The 21,496-nt window shown below is 41.3% G+C and overlaps 1 protein-coding gene across 1 annotated transcript; it reads left to right on the forward strand.

Annotated features, from left to right (window-relative positions):
* Positions 1-1,013: 1,013 nt before the first annotated feature.
* On the forward strand, positions 1,014-5,803 carry prlh2r (prolactin releasing hormone 2 receptor). The gene is made up of 2 exons (XM_029730798.1): positions 1,014-1,079; positions 4,390-5,803. Exon 2 carries the CDS (start codon positions 4,392-4,394, stop codon positions 5,610-5,612), a length of 1,221 nt encoding a protein of 406 aa, XP_029586658.1. The 5' UTR covers positions 1,014-1,079; positions 4,390-4,391; the 3' UTR covers positions 5,613-5,803.
* Positions 5,804-21,496: the final 15,693 nt, after the last annotated feature.

Here is a 21,496-nt window from a genome sequence, read left to right on the forward strand (position 1 = left end):
GCCTCTACTGTATTTCCTCTACTGTATAGCCTCTACTGTATATCCTCTACTTAATATGCTCTACTGTATAGCCTCTACTTAATATTCTCTACTGTATTTCCTCTACTGTACAGCCTCTACTGTATAGCCTCTACTGTATTTCCTCTAATGTATATCCTCTACTGTATAGCCTCTACTGTATAGCCTCTACTGTATTTCCTCTACTGTATATTCTCTACTGTATTTCCTCTACTGTATATCCTCTACTGTATAGCCTCTACTTAATATGCTCTACTGTATAGCCTCTACTTAATATTCTCTACTGTATTTCCTCTACTGTATAGCCTCTACTGTATAGCCTCTACTGTATTTCCTCTACTGTATAGCCTCTACTTAATATTCTCTACTGTATAGCCTCTACTGTATAGCCTCTACTGTATTTCCTCTAATGTATATCCTCTACTGTATAGCCTCTACTGTATTTCCTCTAATGTATATCCTCTACTGTATAGCCTCTACTGTATAGCCTCTACTTAATATGCTCTACTGTATTTCCTCTACTGTATAGCCTCTACTGTATAGCCTCTACTGTATTTCCTCTAATGTATATCCTCTACTGTATAGCCTCTACTGTATAGCCTCTACTGTATATCCTCTACTGTATAGCCTCTACTGTATAGCCTTGACTGTAAATTCTCTACTGTATATCCTCTACTGTATAGCCTCTATTGTATAGCCACCCATAGATGGCAGCATTGTGATCCACAAAATAACCTAGAGGTAAATAAATCCGCACAGCCAAATAATATGTTGACTGAGAACTAGTAGTGAGTGACATTCAGAATTATATCAACTTCCTTATGTAGTTCATTTGATAATAGTCAGCAGTAGGGACTCGAGCGAATGAAATCATACGGCTGTGGAGGTCCCCCCCAGCAAGCAGTCAGATTGCTTCTTATTCAGATGCAGCAGTGAAAAGGTGAACTACTTGAAGGGAGACAGATTGACGGAGGGAGCTGGGCAGATATCCTTCTCACAAGAGTTGCTTTGAGGAATCTCTCTTGGATCTCTGTTGAAGTAGTTCAACTACAAAAAAAAAGGTAAATATGTATTCAATGTGTTTTTGTTATATGTTTATAGAAATGCTGCTTCCAAAGGGAAATTAAAGAATATAGGATATTTAAAACGTGGATTGTAAAATAAGTTAAATTATGATTTTCTTTGGCATTAAGTGTGCATGCTTTTGCGTAATATAATTATTACTTTTTTTACTAAATGATATACATTCTGGAATACATTTATTTCAAACTATGACCATAGACTGTAGTTGATTTGATACAAGACCACTATACAGTATGATACAGAAAACATCTTGTTTGCATGTCAACTGATTTAAATGTTTGAAATTTAAGCCAATTTATTAGACAGGTGAGTGAGCATTAACATTTTTCCACAATGGAACAATAACTATAGCCAAAGGCACCGACTTTATGATTTATACAGTCTTCCTAGAAGTGGCTATGTTAGTAGACAAGTATGCATGGACAGTAACTAGTCGTGAAAGAGCTACTGGTCTAAAACTTCATTAATTAAACCATTCATCCAACCATTTATTCATCCATCCATCTCTTCATTAATTAAACCATTCATTCATCCAACCATTTATTCATCCATCCATCTCTTCATTAATTAAACCATTCATTCATCCAACCATTTATTCATCCATCCATCTCTTCACTAATTAAACCATTCATTCATCCAACCATTTATTCATCCATCCATCTCTTCATTTATTAAACCATTCATTCATCCAACCATTTATTCATTCATCCATCCATTTCTTCATTAATTAAACCATTCATTCATCCAACCATTTCATCCATCCATCTCTTCATTAATTAAACCATTCATTCATCCAAGCATTTATTCATCCATCCATCTCTTCATTAATTAAACCATTCATTCATCCAAGCATTTATTCATTCATCCATCTCTTCACTAATTAAACCATTCATTCATCCAAGCATTTATTCATTCATCCATCCATCTCTTCACTAATTAAACCATTCATTCATCCAACCATTTATTCATCCATCCATCTCTTCATTAATTAAACCATTCATTCATCCAAGCATTTATTCATTCATCCATCCATCTCTTCATTGATTCATTAATTAATTCTTGATACATTTTCCTGAGATATCATACTCTTGAGTGGTTAAACACTCCTGATATTTATAAAATCATGAATGATTTGGTTCTCCTCAAAGATGCATTTATTATGTAAAGGACTTAACTGATATATGTCTCTATCTGTCTTCTTGAAAATGGATTAGGCTAACATGATGAATTTTCTTACATTTAAGTCAAGTTTACCCATGGTTTACCAATGGTCCATGGTCCAGTTCACACCAAGGTCCAGCTGTGATCCACACAGAACCCAGTCACCTCAGACTCGTGTTTTCTCTGCACCAAAAGCTCAGAAATACATTTTGACTCATATCCATGAGCACATTGAGCTTTCCCACTTTTATAATTGACCCATATTGTCATTTGGAGAATCTGTTTAACCATGACCTAAATACACACATTGTGGCCTATCCGTGTCAAATCTGAATATGATTTAACTGTATTATTTAATAGTCCAGATCAGATTCAGAACGTTTGCTAATACCATTTGGAACTTGTCCTGTCCTGTCCTGTTCCCCCCCCCCCCCCCCAACATTAAATTGAATGTAGCTGTGGCCTTTTGAATGAAACATGTTTATTTTTGTAATGGCTGGCATGTTCTCTCTCCCCAACAATAGCAAAGGATAGAGGGAGAGATGTAGAATGCACAGTTCTGAATGTATTACTACATAAGACTGATATTGTCCAGGGAAAAGTGACCCTCATTGTCAGCTCAGGTCAATCCAAATGGGGCAGCAGGTAGCCTAGCTGTTAACAGCGTTAGGCCAGTAACCGAAAAGTTGCTGGTTCAAATGCCGGTGCCGACAGGTAAAATAATCTGCCGAGGTGCCATTGAGCAAGGCCCTTAACCCTAATTGCTCTGGATAAAAGCGTCTGCTAAAATGTAGAAAATGCAAATAACCTCTATTCAGAAAAAGTCTCTGAATACCAACAAGTCTCAATCATTTCACATTTCAACTATAGACTAATCACATAGCCTGCAAATGAGAGGCAAAGTGTTGAGGAGGCATAGTTCATTTCAAAGGTTATCCTGACTGATATTTCAGTAGGTGTTGTTGAATATGGAAGATGATAATTAGCCTTTTAAATATCATTATTCAGAACTTTTCCATGCTATGAGAGACTATGATGAGGTGATGAAATAGACAATGAATGAGATATCACAATTACACCATTGATAATATGCGATTTGACAGCCAAAGTACCCCTTAACATTAATTCAAGTGTAAAATGCAACATCACCTTTTGGTTTCTCTTTTTACTGCCCTGCATTGCTTCATTGTAGTACGATTTAGCCCTGATGTTGTTTTCCCTGATGTTGTTTTCCCTGATGTTGTTTTCCCTGATGTTGTTTTCTCTGATGTTGTTTTCCCTGATGTTGTTTTCCCTGATGTTGTTTTCTCTGATGTTGTTTTCTCTGATGTTGTTTTCTCTGATGTTGTTTTCTCTGTTGTTGTTTTCTCTGTTGTTGTTTTCTCTGGTGATGTTTTCCCTGATGTTGTTTTCCCTGATGTTGTTTTCTCTGGTGTTGTTTTCCCTGATGTTGTTTTCTCTGGTGATGTTTTCCCTGATGTTGTTTTCCCTGATGTTGTTTTCTCTGGTGTTGTTTTCCCTGATGTTGTTTTCTCTGGTGTTGTTTTCCCTGATGTTGTTTTCCCTGGTGTTGTTTTCCCTGATGTTGTTTTCTCTGATGTTGTTTTCCCTGATGTTGTTTTCCCTGATGTTGTTTTCTCTGGTGATGTTTTCCCTGATGTTGTTTTCCCTGGTGTTGTTTTCCCTGATGTTGTTTTCTCTGTTGTTTTCCCTGATGTTGTTTTCTCTGTTGTTTTCCCTGATGTTGTTTTCCCTGGTGTTGTTTTCCCTGGTGTTGTTTTCTCTGATGTTGTTTTCCCTGATGTTGTTTTCTCTGGTGTTGTTTTCCCTGGTGTTGTTTTCCCTGGTGATGTTTTCCCTGGTGTTGTTTTCTCTGGTGTTGTTTTCCCCGATGTTGTTTTTCTCTGGTGATGTTTTCCCTGATGTTGTTTTCCCCGATGTTGTTTTTCTCTGGTGATGTTTTCCCTGATGTTGTTTTCCCTGGTGTTGTTTTCTCTGATGTTGTTTTCTCTGTTGTTTTCTCTGATGTTGTTTTCTCTGTTGTTTTCCCTGGTGATGTTTTCTCTGGTGATGTTTTCTCTGATGTTGGTTTCTCTGATGTATTCCCTGTTCTGTTGTGTGTTACAGGAATGGACAACAGGGAGTTTTCTCTGAACTGCTCTTGGGTAGAGAACACATCTCTCCCTGCCTACTCCTCATCATCCTCCTCCTCCTTCACTGGGTTGGATCTCCTATTTGACCTGAAGCCCCTATTCATCCCTCTCTACTCCATGGTGATCCTGGTCGCCTGCTCTGGCAACCTCCTGCTGCTCTTCCTCATCGGCCTCAACAAGAAGAGACACAACACCACCAACTTCCTGATCGGCAACTTGGCGCTAGTCGATTTGGTCATGTGCATCTTCTGCGTACCCCTGACGGCCTCCTATGCCTTCGACAAGCGAGGGTGGCTCTTCGGACGCTTCATGTGCCACTTTGTCACCTTGATGCAGTCGGCGACGGTTTTCGCAGCCGTCTTGTCCCTCACAGCCATTGCAGTGGACCGGTACGTCGTTGTGGCCTATCCCATTCGCAGGCGGGTGGGTTGCCAGTTCTGCTGGGGTTTGGTGGCTGCCATCTGGTTGTGTAGCCTTGCGTTTTCCACTCCCACAGCTCTCCACACTGGCTACCTGGACCTGAGCGCCACCGGTCTCCACATGGTCATCTGTGAGGAGTTCTGGCATGGCCAGGAGTGGGGACGCCTTGTCTACTCCTGCTTTGTCCTGCTCTTCTCTTACTTTGTGCCACTCGCCGCTGTATCTGCATCCTACCTCGCTATCTCCTACCACTTGAGACAAAGGAACATTTCTGGTTTGATGGCGGCGGGTCCTGTCTCCAATCAAATTAACTGGGGGCGAAAGAGAAGAAAGACGTTCTGCCTCCTCCTTGTGTCGGTGCTCTGCTTCGCCTTCTCCTGGCTCCCTCTTCAGGTGGTCAATCTCATCCGCGACCTGGATACTGACTTCACCATCCTGGGCAAGAGCCACGTCAACGTTATCCAAGTGTCATGCCACCTGTTAGCTATGAGCTCGGCGTGCTACAACCCATTTATCTACGCGTCGCTCCACGACAAGTTCCTGTCCTGCCTGTGTCATCGTGACCTCTTCCCCCGTCACAGAGGAGAGGGGGGTCGAGGGCCAAGGGGGAACAGCAGCAGCTTCATGACATCCCACCGACTGCACCGTGTGAACACCTTCTCCACCCTGGGCGACAACCCGGTGGTTCTGGGGAACAAGATGCCACAGGAGAGCTGGCTGTTGCGGCAGGCACATAAGTCCTCAACCACTACAATAATTGACCATAATTACACGTAGTTGGAGTTTGAATGAGGAAGCACCTTATGGCGCATGGGCCAGAGCACTGAAAGCGAAGGATGTATCTGAAATATCAATTTCCTCCCCTTTGACCTCATCCTCTAATTAATTCTGAGAAGGACGTCTGTAGTCATTGGTAGAAGATAACTGCCAAAATAAAGGAAACACCAACATAAAGCATCTTAATAGGGCGTTGGGCCACCACCAGCCAGAACAGCTTCAATGCACCTTGGCATAGATTCTACAAGTGTCTGGAACTGTATTGGAGGGATGCGACACCATTTTTCCATAAGAAATTCCATAATTTAGTGTTTTGTTGATGATGGTGGAAAGCACTGTCTCAGGCGCCGCTCCAGAATCTCCCATAAGTGTTCAATTGGGTTGAAATATGGTGACTGAGACGGCCATGGAATATGGTTTACATAATTTCATGCTCATCAAACCATTCAGTGACTACTAATGCCCTGTGGGTGGGGGCATTGTCATCCTAAAGGGGGCTAGCAAAAATAATGGCCTGCCCAGCATTTTTTATACATGACACTAAGCATGATGGGATGTTAATCGCTTAATTAACTTAATTAAGCACCTGCTTTCAATATACTTTGTATCCTTCATTTATTCAAGTGTTTCCATTATTTTGTCAGTTACCTGTATATCTATGAAAATACAATTTATGCAGAAATATTTTTAAACAGTTTTGTTGGCCACACAAAACTATCATACTATGAAGCAGATCAAAATGTGGTCATTATCTCACATAATAGACAGGGTAGTTTGGGGCCTGAATGCTAATTGGCCGAAACAGCATTCCAGCGGTGTGTATATCAGACAATATTTACCACAGGTATGACACAATTTTTTTTTACTGTTATATTTATGTTGGTAACGGGCTTATAATAGCAATAATGCACCTTGGGGGTTTGTGGTATATGGCCAATATACCACGGCTAAGGGCTGTATCCAGGAACTCCGCATTACGTCATGCATAAAGCCCTTAGGCTGAGTATATTTAAGCAATATGGTACGAGGGGGTGTGGTATATGGCCAATATACCATGACTAAGGGCTGTTCTTAGGCACGACGCAACTCAGAATCGTGGTATATTGGGCATATTTCACAAACCCCCTAGGTGCCTTATTGCTATTATAAACTGGTTACCAACGTAATTAGAGCAGTAAAAATAAATGTTTTGTCAAACCCATGGTATCAAATCAAATTATATTTGTCACATGCGCCGAATACAACAGGTGTAGACCTCACAGTGAAATGCTGACTGACAAGTCCTTAACCAACAATGCAGTTCAAGAAAAGTAAGTGTTAAGAAAGAATTTAATAAAATAAACTGAAGTAAAACATAGAAAAATAACAAATAACTAAAGAGCAACAATAAAATAACAGTAGCGAGGCTATATACAGGGGGTACCGGTACAGAGTCAATGTGGAGGCTATATACAGGGGGTACCGGTACAGAGTCAATGTGGAGGCTATATACAGGGGGTACCGGTACAGAGTCAATGTGGAGGCTATATACAGGGGGTACTGGTACAGAGTCAATGTGGAGGCTATATACAGGGGGTACCGGTACAGAGTCAATGTGGAAGCTATATACAGGGGGTACCGGTACAGAGTCAATGTGCGGGGGCACAGGTTAGTCGAGGTAATTGAGGTAATATTTACATGTAGGCAGAGTTAAAGTGACTATGCATAGATTATAAACAGAGAGTAGCAGCAGCGTAAAAATGGGGGTCGGTGGTGGTGGGGGGGATGCAAATAGTACAGATAGCCATGTGATTAGCTGTTCAGGAGTCTTATGGCTTGGGGGTAGAAGCTCTTAAGAAGCCTTTTGGACCTAGACTTGGCGCTCCGGTACCGCTTGCCGTGGGATAGCAGAGAGAACAGTCTATTCAGTAAATGGCTGTTTATTTGACACTACAAGACACTATAAGACACTATACAGTCTGATATACCATGGCTTTCAGCCAACCAGCATTCAGGGCTCCAACCACCCAGTTTATAATGACCAACATACCACACCCTCTCAGGCCTTATTGCTTAAATAAACATAGGAATCAAATAAACCGCCATTTAATGAATAGAGTGTGGTGTCAATATGCTTCACTGATTGGATTATGGTGTCAGTATGAATAGATTGTGATGTCAATATGATTTGCTGAATAGATTGTGGTATCAATATGATTTACTGAATGGATTGTGGTATCAATATGAATAGATTGTGGTGTCAATATGATTTACTGAATGGATTGTGGTATCAATATGAATAGATTGTGGTGTCAATATGATTTACTGAATAGATTGTGGTATCAATATGCTTTACTGAATTAACTGTGGTGTCAATATGAATACATTGTGGTGTCAATATGCTTCACTGATTGAATTATGGTGTCAGTATGAATAGATTGTGATGTCAATATGATTTACTGAATAGATTGTGGTATCAATATGCTTTACTGAATTAACTGTGGTGTCAATATGAATACATTGTGGTGTCAATATGCTTTACTGAATAGATTGTGGTGTCAATATGAATAGATTGTGGTATCAATATGATTTACTGAATAGATTGTGGTGTCAATATGATTTACTGAATAGATTGTGGTGTCAATAGGATTTACTTGTCACGTCCTGACCAGTAAAGGGGTTATTTGTTATTGTAGTTTGGTCAGGACGTGGCAGGGGGGTGTTTGTTTTATGTGGTTCGGGGTTTGTTGATATATGTGTTTATGTAGAGGGGTGTTTGTTTTGAGTATTCCGGGGTTTTGGTTATGTTCTATGTTGTGTATTTCTATGCTCTATCTATGTTGTGTATTTCTTTGTGTTGGCCTGGTATGGCTCTCAATCAGGAACAGCTGTACATCGTTGTTGCTGATTGAGAGTCATACTTAGGTAGCCTTGTTTTCACATGTCCCTTGTGGGAAGTTGTTTTTGCACTGCTAGGGTTAGCCTGCATTCCCGGTCGGGTTCTTGTTGTGTTATTTAAGTGTTCTAAATAAAAGATAAAATGAGCACTCAACCCGCTGCGCCTTGGTCCAGTATATACGACGAACGTTACATTACTGAATAGATTGTGGTATCAATATGATTTACTGAATAGATTGTGGTATCAATATGATTTACTGAATAGATTGTGGTATCAATATGATTTACTGAATAAATTGTGGTATCAATATGATTTACTGAATACATTGTGGTATCAATATGATTTACTGAATAGATTGTGGTATCAATATGATTTACTGAATAAATTGTGGTATCAATATGATTTACTGAATAAATTGTGGTATCAATATGATTTACTGAATAGATTGTGGTATCAATATGATTTACTGAATAGATTGTGGTATCAATAGGATTTACTGAATAAATTGTGGTATCAATATGATTTACTGAATAGATTGTGGTATCAATATGATTTACTGAATAAATTGTGGTATCAATATGATTTACTGAATACATTGTGGTATCAATATGATTTACTGAATAGATTGTGGTATCAATATGATTTACTGAATAAATTGTGGTATCAATATGATTTACTGAATAAATTGTGGTATCAATATGATTTACTGAATAGATTGTGGTATCAATATGATTTACTGAATAGATTGTGGTATCAATATGATTTACTGAATAAATTGTGGTATCAATATGATTTACTGAATACATTGTGGTGTCAATATGCTTTACTGAATGGATTGTGGTGTCAATATGAATAGATTGTGGTGTCAATATGCTTTACTGAATAGATTGTGGTATCAATATGATTTACTGAATAGATTGTGGTATCAATATGATTTACTGAATACATGGTGGTGTCAATATGATTTACTGAATAGATTGTGGTGTCAATATTTACTGAATTTACTGAGTTAACTGTGGTGTCAATATGAATACATTGTGGTGTCAATATGAATAGACTGTGGTGTTAATGTACTTTACTGAATGGATTGTGGTGCCAATACTATTTACTGAATAGATTGTGGTGTCAATATGAATTGGTCTCCTGAGTGGTGCTGTGGTCTAAGACACACTGCATCTCAGTGCAAGAGGCATCACTGCAGTACCTGGTTTGAATCCGGGCTGCATCACATCCGGCCGTGATTGGGAGTCCCATATGGCGGCGCACAATTGGCCCAGCGTCATCCGGGTTTGGCTGTGGTAGGCCGTCATTGTAAATAAGAATTTGTTCTTAACTGACTTGCCTAGTTAAATACAAATAATAGATTGTAGTGTCTAAGGGGCTGATTCAGACTTAAGAATTTATACCTTTCCTACGCACTTCTCAGTATTTGGTATGCAGAGTTACCTTATTCAGTCGCATAACGCGCTCTGGTTACCTTACGTGGTCTGAATAAATTTCATTCAGCCGCTAAAAGCCATCCCACTTGCTGGCCAACATATTTTAATAATAATATATGCCATTTAGCAGATGCTTTTATCCAAAGCAACTTACAGTCATGTTTTCATACATTATCCCCTGTGTATTTATACCTGTGTTTTCTGTCTGTCTGTTGCCAGTTCGTCTTGTTTGTTCAAGCCTATCATGGGTTTCTCTCAGCTCCTGGTTTTCTCTAGTCTCTCTTTTTCCGCGTCCTCCTGGGTTTTGACCTTTGCCTGTCCTGACCCTGTACCCGCCCGCCTGACCACTGCCTGTCCTGACCCTGTACCCGCCCGCCTGACCACTGCCTGTCCTGACCCTGTACCCGCCCGCCTGACCACTGCCTGTCCTGACCCTGTACCCGCCCGCCTGACCACTGCCTGTCCTGACCCTGTACCCGCCCGCCTGACCACTGCCTGTCCTGACCACTGCCTGTCCTGACCCTGTACCCGCCCGCCTGACCACTGCCTGTCCTGACCCTGTACCCGCCCGCCTGACCACTGCCTGTCCTGACCCTGTACCCGCCCGCCTGACCACTGCCTGTCCTGACCCTGTACCCGCCCGCCTGACCACTGCCTGTCCCTGACCCTGTACCCGCCCGCCTGACCACTGCCTGTCCTGACCCTGTCCCCGCCCGCCTGACCACTGCCTGTCCTGACCCTGTACCCGCCCGCCTGACCACTGCCTGTCCCTGACCCTGTACCCGCCCGCCTGACCACTGCCTGTCCTGACCCTGTACCCGCCCGCCTGACCACTGCCTGTCCCTGACCCTGAGCCTGCCGACCAGTACCTTTGCTCCTGCTCTGGATTATCGACCCCTGCCTGCACCTGTGGTTACAATAAACATTGTTACTTCACTCAGTCTGCACTTGGGTCTTACCTTGGAACCTGATCGATACAAAAGACCACCTAGATATAGGAATCAAATAAACAGACATTTACTGAATAGATCGCCTTTATGCACGAAAGAAAGAAAACGGTGGTTTGATTCATTTAGAAAATGTCCACATTCAGTTCTTTAACCCATGGTAATGGTGTAAGATTAGTGTGCATAGAATTCAAATAGGGAGAATAGTGTACAATAGTAGTCTATACCCTCGTCTATTACCTGCACTAACCATGGAACTGTGATGACACAGCCAAGTATTGTGTCGCGTTCAACACTGTTATGGCTTGGTCTGCGCTCCGCTTCATAACGATTTAATAAGCCTACATATCTTTACAAATATATATTATCAACTGTTGCTAATGATCCTCAGCAACAACCACACGGCAGTAATGGCGTTTACAGAGGAAGCAAATTAAGGTAAACAAAACAATGTCATTAAATGGAATGATAATGTAGGCTACACCAACTGAAGGGAAGTAACAGTGAATTGGCAGTTGAATATGTGTGGTTATTAGGCCTACTGGTGGACGATACTGATAGTGACTAATATTTAGCTTGATAGAAATAGGAAACAGAGACAGTCAGGGTAGCCCATAATTAAGACATTAGAGAGTGCCCATCCCTGCAAGTTAAAAGGCAGTACAATTTAAATTCTACATATTTCATTTCATAAACTTTACTGTGGGAAAGTTGATATGTTGATATGCTTCAGTTTGCTGCCATATGAATGGTTTCACATTTGTCTCCAGTGATTATGAGGTAAAATATATCTAAAAACAAGTGTCATTTATAATTCCTTTATCTAAACGGATTACTAATTTACCCAGCTCTTCTTAATAACTCTTATCCAGCTGTAAATAACAGCGCAGAATAAAGTAGATGCTTTTCCCACTTGGAACCGGTAGGTTCGCCAGACGTTATTCATGGTTTACTCTCACGTAAAGGTGGTGCAATCTTTTATTCAATTCCCACCTCAAACGAATAGTCGGTGAATAGCATGCTATTCTCATGCTTAAGATCAGAAGACGCATAGAGAAAAAAGTCTATAAAAACGTAATTACGTTCCATTTACACGCGCTTAACTCGGGTCGGAATCGGCCCCAATGTGAATAAATTGTGGTGTCAATATGCTTTATTGAATGGATTGTGGTGTCAATATGCTTTACTGAATGAATTGTGGTATCAATATGCTTTTCTGAATGAATTGTGGTGTCAATATGCTTTACTGAATGAATTGTGGTGTCAATATGCTTTACTGAATGAATTGTCATGTCAATATGCTTTACTGAATGTATTGTGGTGTCAATATGCTTTATTGAATGGATTGTGGTGTCAATATGCTTTACTGATTGAATTGTCATGTCAATATGCTTTACTGAATGAATTGTGGTATCAATATGCTTTTCTGAATGAATTGTGGTGTCAATATGCTTTACTGAATGAATTGTGGTGTCAATATGCTTTACTGAATGAATTGTCATGTCAATATGCTTTACTGAATGGATTGTGGTGTCAATATGCTTTACTGAATGGATTGTGGTGTCAATATGCTTTACTGAATGGATTGTGGTGTCAATAAACTTTTACTGAATGAATTGTGGTGTCAATGTGCTTTACTGAATGGATTGTGGTGTCAATATGCTTTACTGAATTAATTGTGGTGTCAATATACTTTACTGAATGGATTGTGGTTTCAATACTCTTTGCTGAATTAATTGTGGTATCAATATGATTTACTGAATGAATTGTAGTGTCAATATGCTTTACTGAATGGATTGTGGTTTCAATACTGTCACGGCCCCTCCTCTGCAGGGCAGGGGCGGTTCCTCCTGCAGGCAGAGGAGGGTCGTTAGTGATTGGAGCCACCTGGGCTCAGGGTATTTAAACTGCTTCACTAACCTCTCGCTCTCTGCTCCTCCAGGTATGATCCTGTTTTTGTTCCTTTGTAGTTTTACGTTGTTTCCACTCAGTCATATTCACACACACAGATTCATGCATCCCTGCACTTTACATACACCCTACATTATGACATTTCCACACCTCGTTCCCTTTTCTTTGTTTAAAGTTAATAGTTTTTGGTTTATAATAAAGAGCCTTTTTGATTGGCCTATACCTGTTGTTCGTGTCCCCTCATTTTTGCCACAGGTTATGAGCCGGCCTGTGACAATACGGTTTACTGAATGAATTGTGGTGTCAATATGATTTACTGAATGTATTGTGGTGTCAATATGCTTTACTGAATTAATTGTGGTGTCTATGATTTTCTGAATGAATTGTGGTGTCAATATGCTTTATCGAATGAATTGGGGTGTCAATATCCTTGTGAATGAGACAGATGTTCAATTTGTTTGCAAATGTTTGAAAGATTTCCCTGAGACACTTTACTGTACATATAGCTTATGCAGCTCAAGAGATTGAATATCATTTATGATGTGTACGGAAATATTTTTGAATTAGTTATTTATAATCCTCAAGATGAGCAAATGTTTAACGGTGTAGTCCTATTACACTACTACTCCAATTTGAATCAATACTCATAAATGTTAAAGTGAAATGTAATATTGTGTAGATGTTTGTTTCTTTAAATGTCGTGTTCTAACAAGTAAAATTAACCATTTGTTATGTTGTTTTGTCTATTACATTACGACAGGATGAACTCGATTGTCACGGCTGTCAAAAGGAGCGGACCAAAGTGCAGCGTGTGTTTCGTTCCACATATTTATTTAATCCGTGAAACTATGCAATACATCAAATAACTGAAATTGACAAAAAGAACAAACCGTGACGCAGAGGAGAAACAAACACTACTCACAAATAATCACTCACAAAAACAGGTGGGACAAACATCAGCTTAAATATGACCTCCAATTAGAGACAACGACGACCAGCTGCCTCTAATTGGAGATCATACCAAACAAAACCTACATAGAAATACAAAACTATAAACTGAACATAGAAATACAAAACATAGACAAACACCCCCTGTCACGCCCTGGCCTACTCCACCATAGAAAATAACCACTTACTATGGTCAGGACGTGATAATGAACATACCATTGTGTAGCATTTTGGATTATCATGCAGCATGTTGGTTGTGTTGCTCTTGATGTTAAAGTTGAACATTAAAATAACATTGAAGAACCTGTGGATTGGGCCACTCTGAGACTAATACTTACTGATGCTTCATTTGAATAAACAGATGCTTTGGAAACCACTCCACTACTCAATATGTCTGGCTTAGTTACGATGCAGCCATCAGCCAGGTGTCTGAGAAGATTTTCAGATAGCTTATGCACTTTGCAGTGCTTAAATGTAAGTTTGATTTGTGCAAATGATGTGCAAATTAATTCACAACCCTGAATATGTAAATGTCACGTTGGTATGCAACTGATGAAGTCAGAATCATCCAATATGTTTTATTGCCAGGGACCTCACGATACGATATCATCACAACACTTTGGTGCCGATATGACATTTATTGCAATTCTCACGTTTCTAAACTCAGCAGAAAAAGAAACGTCCTCTGTGTTTATTTTCAGCAAACTTAATATGTGTACATATTTGTATGAACATAACAAGATTCAACAACTGAGACATAAACTGAACAAGTTCCACAGACATGTGACTAACAGAAATTGAATAATGTGTCCCTGAACAAAGAGGGGGTCAAAATCAAAAGTAACAGTCAGTATTTAGTGTGGCCACCAGCTGCATTAAGTATTGCAGTGCATCTCCTTTTCATGGACTGCACCAGATTTGCCAGTTCTTGCTGTGAGGTGTCACCTCACTCTTCCACCAAGGCACCTGCATGTTCCCGGACATTTCTGGGGGGAATGGCCCTAGCCCTCACCCTCACCCTCCGATCCAACAGGTCCCAGACATGTTCAATGGGATTGAGATTCGGGCTCTTCGCTGGCCATGGCAGAACACTGGCATTCCTGTCTTGCAGGAAATCACGCACAGAATGAGCAGTATGGCTGGTGGCATTGTCATGCTGGAGGGTCATGTCAGGATGAGCCTGCAGGAAGGGTACCACATTAGGTGAGGAGGATGTCTTCCCTGTAACGCACAGCGTTGTGATTGCCTGCAATGACAACAAGCTCAGTCTGATGATGCTGTGACACACCGCCCCAGACCATGACGGACCCTCCACCTCCAAATCGATCCCGCTACAGAGTACAGGCCTCGGTGTAATGCTCATTCCTTCGACGATAAACGCGAATCCGACCATCACCCCTGGTGAGACAAAACCGCAACTTGTCAGTGAAGAGCACTTTTTGCCAGTCCTGTCTGGTCCAGCGATGGTGGGTTTGTGCCCATAGGCGACGTTGTTGCCTGTGATGTCTGGTGACCTGCCTTACAACAGGCTTACAAGCCCTCACTCCAGCCTTTCTCAGCCTATTGCGGACAGTCTGAGCACTGATGGAGGGATTGTGCATTCCTGGTGTAACTCGGGCTGTTGTTGTTGCCATCCTGTACCTGTCCCGCAGGTGGGATGTTTGGATGTACCGATCCTGTGCAGGTGTTGTTGCACGTGGTCTGCCACTGCGAGGATGATCAGCTGTCCATCCTGTCTCCCTGTAGCGCTGTCTTAGGCGTCTCACAGTACGGACATTGCAATTTATTGCCCTGGCCACATCTGCAGTCCTCATGCCTCCTTGCAGCATGCCTAAGGCACGTTCACGCAGATGAGCAGGGACCCTGGGCATTTTTCTTTTGGTGTTTTTCAGAGTCAGTAGAAAGGCCTCTTTAGTGTCCTAAGTTTTCATAACTGTGACTTTAATTGCCTACCGTCTGTAAACTGTTGGTGTCTTAACGACCGTTCCACAGGTGCATGTTCATTAATTTTCATGGTTCATTGAACAAGCATGGGAAATAGTGTTCAAACCATTTACAATGAAGATCTGTGAAGTTATATGGATTTTTATGAATTTTCTTTGAAAGGGTCCTGAAAATATGTATTTCGATTCGATACTGTGATTTTATTGCGATTCAGTGTTCTAAATGTATTGCTAACCATATGTCTGCTGCAGAAGACTGAGCCATGACAAAACAAGTTTTAATCAGTCATGGAAATAAAAGTGCTGAAAACAAATTGTCTCCCTATTTATAAAGAAGATGGAGAACATAAACCGGTGAGCCTGGCACCTACTACCATACCCGTTCAAAGTCACTTCCATTTTTTTGTCTTGCCCATTCACCCTCTGAATGGCAAACATACACAATCCATGTCTCAAGGGTTACATTTTTTTCTTTAACCTGTCTCCTCCCCTTCATCTAGACTGCTTGAAGTGGATTTAACAAGTGACATCAATAAGGGATTAAATATTTCACCTGGATACACCTGGTCAGTCTACAGTGAGGGAAAAAAGTATTTGATCCCCTGCTGATTTTGTACATTTGCCCACTTACAAAGAAATGATCAGTCTATAATTTTAATGGTAGGTTTATTTGAACAGTGAGAGACAGAATAACAACAAAAACATCCAGAAAAACGCATGTCAAAAATCTTAAAAATTGATTTGCATTTTAATGAGGGAAATAAGTATTTGATCCCCTCTGCAAAACATGACTTAGTACTTGGTGGCAAAACCCTTGTTGGCAATCACAGAGGTCAGACGTTTCTTGTAATTGGCCACCAGGTTTGCACACATATCAGGAAGGATTTTGTCCCAGTCCTCTTTGCAGATCTTCTCCAAGTCATTAAGGTTTCGAGGCTGACGTTTGGCAACTTGAACCTTCAGCTCCCTCCACAGATTTTCTATGGGATTAAGGTTTGGAGACTGGCTAGGCCACTCCAGGACCTTAATGTGCTTCTTCTTGAGCCACTCCTTTGTTGCCTTGGCCGTGTGTTTTGGGTCATTGTCATGCTGGAATACCCATCCACGACCCGTTTTCAATGCCCTGGCTTGGCTGAGGTTCTCAGCCAAGATTTGACGGTACATGGCCCCGTCCATCGTCCCTTTGATGCGGTGAAGTTGTACTGTACCCTTAGCAGAAAAACACCCCCAAAGCATAATGTTTCCACCTCCATGTTTGACGGTGGGGATGGTGTTCTTGGGGTCATAGGCAGCATTCCTCCTCCTCCAAACACGGCGAGTTGAGTTGATGCCAAAGAGCTCCATTTTGGTCTCATCTGACCACAACACTTTCACCCAGTTGTCCTCTGAATCATTCAGATGTTCATTGGCAAACTTCAGACGGGCATGTATATGTGCTTTCTTGAGCAGGGGGACGTTGCAGGCACTGCAGGATTTCAGTTCTTCACGGCGTAGTGTGTTACCAATTGTTTTCTTGGTGACTATGGTCCCAGCTGCCTTGAGATCATTGTAGTTCTGGGCTGATTCCTTACCGTTCCTATGATTATTGCAACTCCACGAGGTGAGATCTTGCATGGAGCCCCAGGCCGAGGGAGATTGACAGTTCTTTTGTGTTTCTTCCATTTGCAAATAATCGCACCAACTGTTGTCACCTTCTCACCAAGCTGCTTGGCAATGGTCTTGTAGCCCATTCCAGCCTTGTGTAGGTCTACAATCCTGTCCCTGACATCCTTGGAGAGCTCTTTGGTCTTGGCCATGGTGGAGAGTTTGGAATCTGATTGATTGATTGCTTCTGTGGACAGGTGTCTTTTATACAGGTAACAAGCTGAGATTAGGAGCACTCCCTTTAAGAGTGTGCTCCTAATCTCAGCTCGTTACCTGTATGAAAGACACCTGGGAGCCAGAAATCTTTCTGATTGAGAGGAGGTCAAATACTTACTTCCCTCATTAAAATGCAAATCAATTTATAAAATTTTTTACATGCGTTTTTCTGGATTTTTTGTTGTTATTCTGTCTCTCACTGTTCAAGTAAACCTACCATTAAAATTATAGACTGATCATTTCTTTGTCAGTGGGCAAACGTACAAAATCAGCAGGGGATCAAGTATTTGTATTTTTTCCCTCACTGTATGTCATGGAAAGAGCAGGTGTTCTTAATGTTTGTGCACTCAGTGTAATCAGTTCATTCGGGAAGTATTCAGACCCTTTCACTTTTTCCACATTTTGTAACGTTACAGCCTTATTTTAAAATGGATTAAACAGTTTTTTTCCCTCATCAATCTACACACAATAACCCATAATGACAAAGCAAAAAACGGTTGTATGAAGTAAAAAACTATGAGAATATCACATTTACATAAGTATTCAGACACTTTACTCAGTACATTGTTGAAGCACCTTTTGGCAGCTATTACAGCTTTGAGTCTTCTTTATGATGTTTCAACATTTTTTACAAGAAAAAAAAATGTATGGAAACGTATGAAATGTATGCCTTCACTACTGTAAGTCGCTCTGGATAAGAGCGTCTGCTAAATGACTAAAATGTAAAAAATGTAAAATGTTACAAGCATGGCACACCTGTAATTGTGGAGTTTCTCCCATTCTTCAGGTCTATCCAGAAATGTTAGATCGGGTTAAAGTCTGGGCTCTGGCTGGACCACTCAAGGACATTCAGAGTCTTGTCCCGAAGCCACTCCTGCGTTGTCTTGGCTGTCTGCTTAGGGTCATTGTCATGTTGTAAAGTGAACCTTCACCCCAGTCTGAGGTCCTGAGCACTCCGGAGCAGGTTTTTATCAAGGATCTCTCTGTGCTATGCTTTGTTCATCTTTCCCTCGATCCTGACTAGTCTCCCAGTCCCTGCCACTGAAAACATCCCAAAAGCATGATGCTGTCACCACTATGCTTCAACTTTGGAATGGTGCCAGCTTTCCTCCAGACGTGACGCTTGGCATTCAAAGAGTTCAATCTTGGTTTCATCAGACCAGAGAATCTTGTTTCTCATGGTCTCATGGTCAGCGACGCTCCCCATCCAACCTGCCTTTTGGCAAACTGCAACTAAGCTGTCATGTGCCGTTTACTGAGGAGTGGCTTCCGTCTGGCCACTCTACCATAAAGGCCTAATTGGTGGAGTGCTGCAGAGATGGTTGTCCTTCTGGAATGTTCTCCCATCTCCACAGAGGAACTCTGGAGCTCTGACAGAATGACCATTAGGTTCTTGGTCACCTCCCTGACCAAGGCTCTTCTCCCCTGATTGCTCAGTTTGGCCAGGCGGCCAGCTATAGGAAGAGTCTTGGTGGTTCCAAACTTCTTCCATTTAAGAATGATGGAGGCCACTGTGTTCTTTGGGACCTTCAATGTTGCAGAAATGTTTTGGTACCCTTCCTCAGATCTGTGCCTCGACACAATCTTGTCTCGGAGCTCTATGGACAATTCCTTCGACATCGTGGCTTGGTTTTTGTTCTGACATGCACTGTCAAATGTGGGACCTTAAATAGACAGGTGCATGCCTTTTCAAATCATGTCCAATCAATTGCATGTACCTCAGGTGGACTCCAAGTTGTAGAAACATCTAAAGGAATATCAATGGAAACAGGATGCACCTGAGCTAAATTTTGTGTTTCACAGCAAAGGGTCTGAATACTTGTGTAAATAAGGTATTTCTGTTTTTTATTTTTAATACATTAATACCTTTTTTTCGCTTTGTCATTATGGGGTATTGTGTGTAGATTGAAAAAGGGAAGGGTTCTGAATACTTTCCAAATGCCATTTAGCTGGCGCTTTTATTCAAAGCAACTTACCGTCAGGCGTGCATACATTTTACATGTGGGTGGTCCTGGGAATCAAGCCCACTAGCCTGGTGTTGCAAGCACCATGCTCATCCAACTGACCTACAACTTTTTAAATTTGTTTTATTTAACTAGGCAAGCCAGTTAAGAACAAATTCTTATTTACAATGACAGCCTAGGAACAGTGGGTTAACTGCCTTGTTCAGGGGCAGAACAATAACAACAGAACAGCTTGGGAATTCGATCTAGCAACCTTTCGGTTACTGGCCCAATGCTCTAACCACTAGGCTACCCGCCTCCCCTACTGACAACCTCTACAGTATAATATGAAGAATCACTGCAAAGACAACATTTATACCACTCACTAATGAATTCAGTGACTTATGCAGTGAGTAGGTATAAACAGTAGGAGTGGGTAATAATTATACCAAAATCCATAGATTTGTTGATGACAATGGTGCTTGTCCCCCAACATGGCTGGTTATTTTACTAGGCCCTGTCTGTTGTGCTGAAACCGTAAAAACAGGATAGGGTCATGATCAGTAGGCACCACATGAAAAACAGACTGAAACAGAGAATGATTTTAACCTCACTTTGAGCATCTGGAAAATCACATTATCAATTTAATCTATTATTATCATTATTAATTATTACCTTCTACTAGTCCAATAGGAAACTTTTTTTTTCCATTGCAAAATTAAAACATTTTCAGTTGCTTGCCCCTAATGAACACAGACACAGAACATAATACATCATCCAGTCAAATACATCCCAAACATCTTATTGTTCACACATTGCCCAGATAAAAGTGAGGGACACAAGATGCGAAGGAGACCAACACCGCAGGTAAAACCATCCCCAGTGAAATTCAATAAAGAGCTGTACAAATGACATCAGTTAGTGCAGTGTTACATTTTACATATTTAGCAGACACTCTTATCCAGAGCAACTTACAGTAGTGAATGCATACATTTCATACATTTTTTTTTCCTGTGCTGGCCCCCCATGGGAATCAAACCCACAACCCTGGCATTGCAAACACCATGCTCTACCAACTGAGCTACAGGTAAGCTGCTTATGATGCCATCTCCACCGCCTTCACCATTATACTTACACATATGTTTAACTGAGTGGGGCATGAGTCAAATCTCTTCAATGCTTACTTCAATGAAAAGGCAATCAAGGTGACCTATAAATAGATTTTTGATTACTCCACTGTTTTCACATGGACTGAGGTCAAAGAAATCCCTCAATACTTCCTATGGAGATCCTGGTTTTATGCTTTAAATCAAATCAAATCAAATCAAATTTATTTATATAGCCCTTCGTACATCAGCTGAAATCTCAAAGTGCTGTACAGAAACCCAGCCTAAAACCCCAAACAGCAAGCAATGCATGTGAAAGAAGCACGGTGGCTGGGAAAAACTCCCTAGGAAAAACTCCTGAGAAAGGCCAAAAACCTAGGAAGAAACCTAGAGAGGAACCAGGCTATGAGGGGTGGCCAGTCCTCTTCTGGCTGTGCCGGGTGGATATTATAACAGAACATGGTCAAGATGTTAAAATGTTCGTAAATGACCAGCATGGTCAAATAATAATAATCATAGTAATTGTCGAGGGTGCAACAAGCACGTCCGGTGAACAGGTCAGGGTTCCGTAGCCGCAGGCAGAACAGTTGAAACTGGAGCAGCAGCATGGCCAGGTGGACTGGGGACAGCAAGGAGTCATCATGCCAGGTAGTCCTAGGGCTCAGGTCCTCCGAGAGAAAGAAAGAAAGAAAGAAAGAGAGAATTAGAGAGAGCATATTTACATTCACACAGGACACCGGATAAGACAAGAGAATACTCCAGATGTAACAGACTGACCCTAGCCCCCCGACACATAAACTACTGCAGCATAAATACTGGAGGCTGAGACAGGAGGGATCAGAAGACACTGTGGCCCCATCCGATGATACCCCCGGACAGGGCCAAACAGGCAGGATATAACCCCACCCA

The sequence above is a fragment of the Salmo trutta genome, chromosome 33 (genome assembly GCF_901001165.1).
Source record: "Salmo trutta chromosome 33, fSalTru1.1, whole genome shotgun sequence".
Classification (NCBI taxonomy): Eukaryota; Metazoa; Chordata; class Actinopteri; order Salmoniformes; family Salmonidae; genus Salmo; species Salmo trutta.

Bases quoted from the DNA above. Each gene is read 5' to 3' on its own strand.
- prlh2r (XM_029730798.1), top strand. From the start codon at position 4,392: ATGGACAACAGGGAGTTTTCTCTGAACTGCTCTTGGGTAGAGAACACA.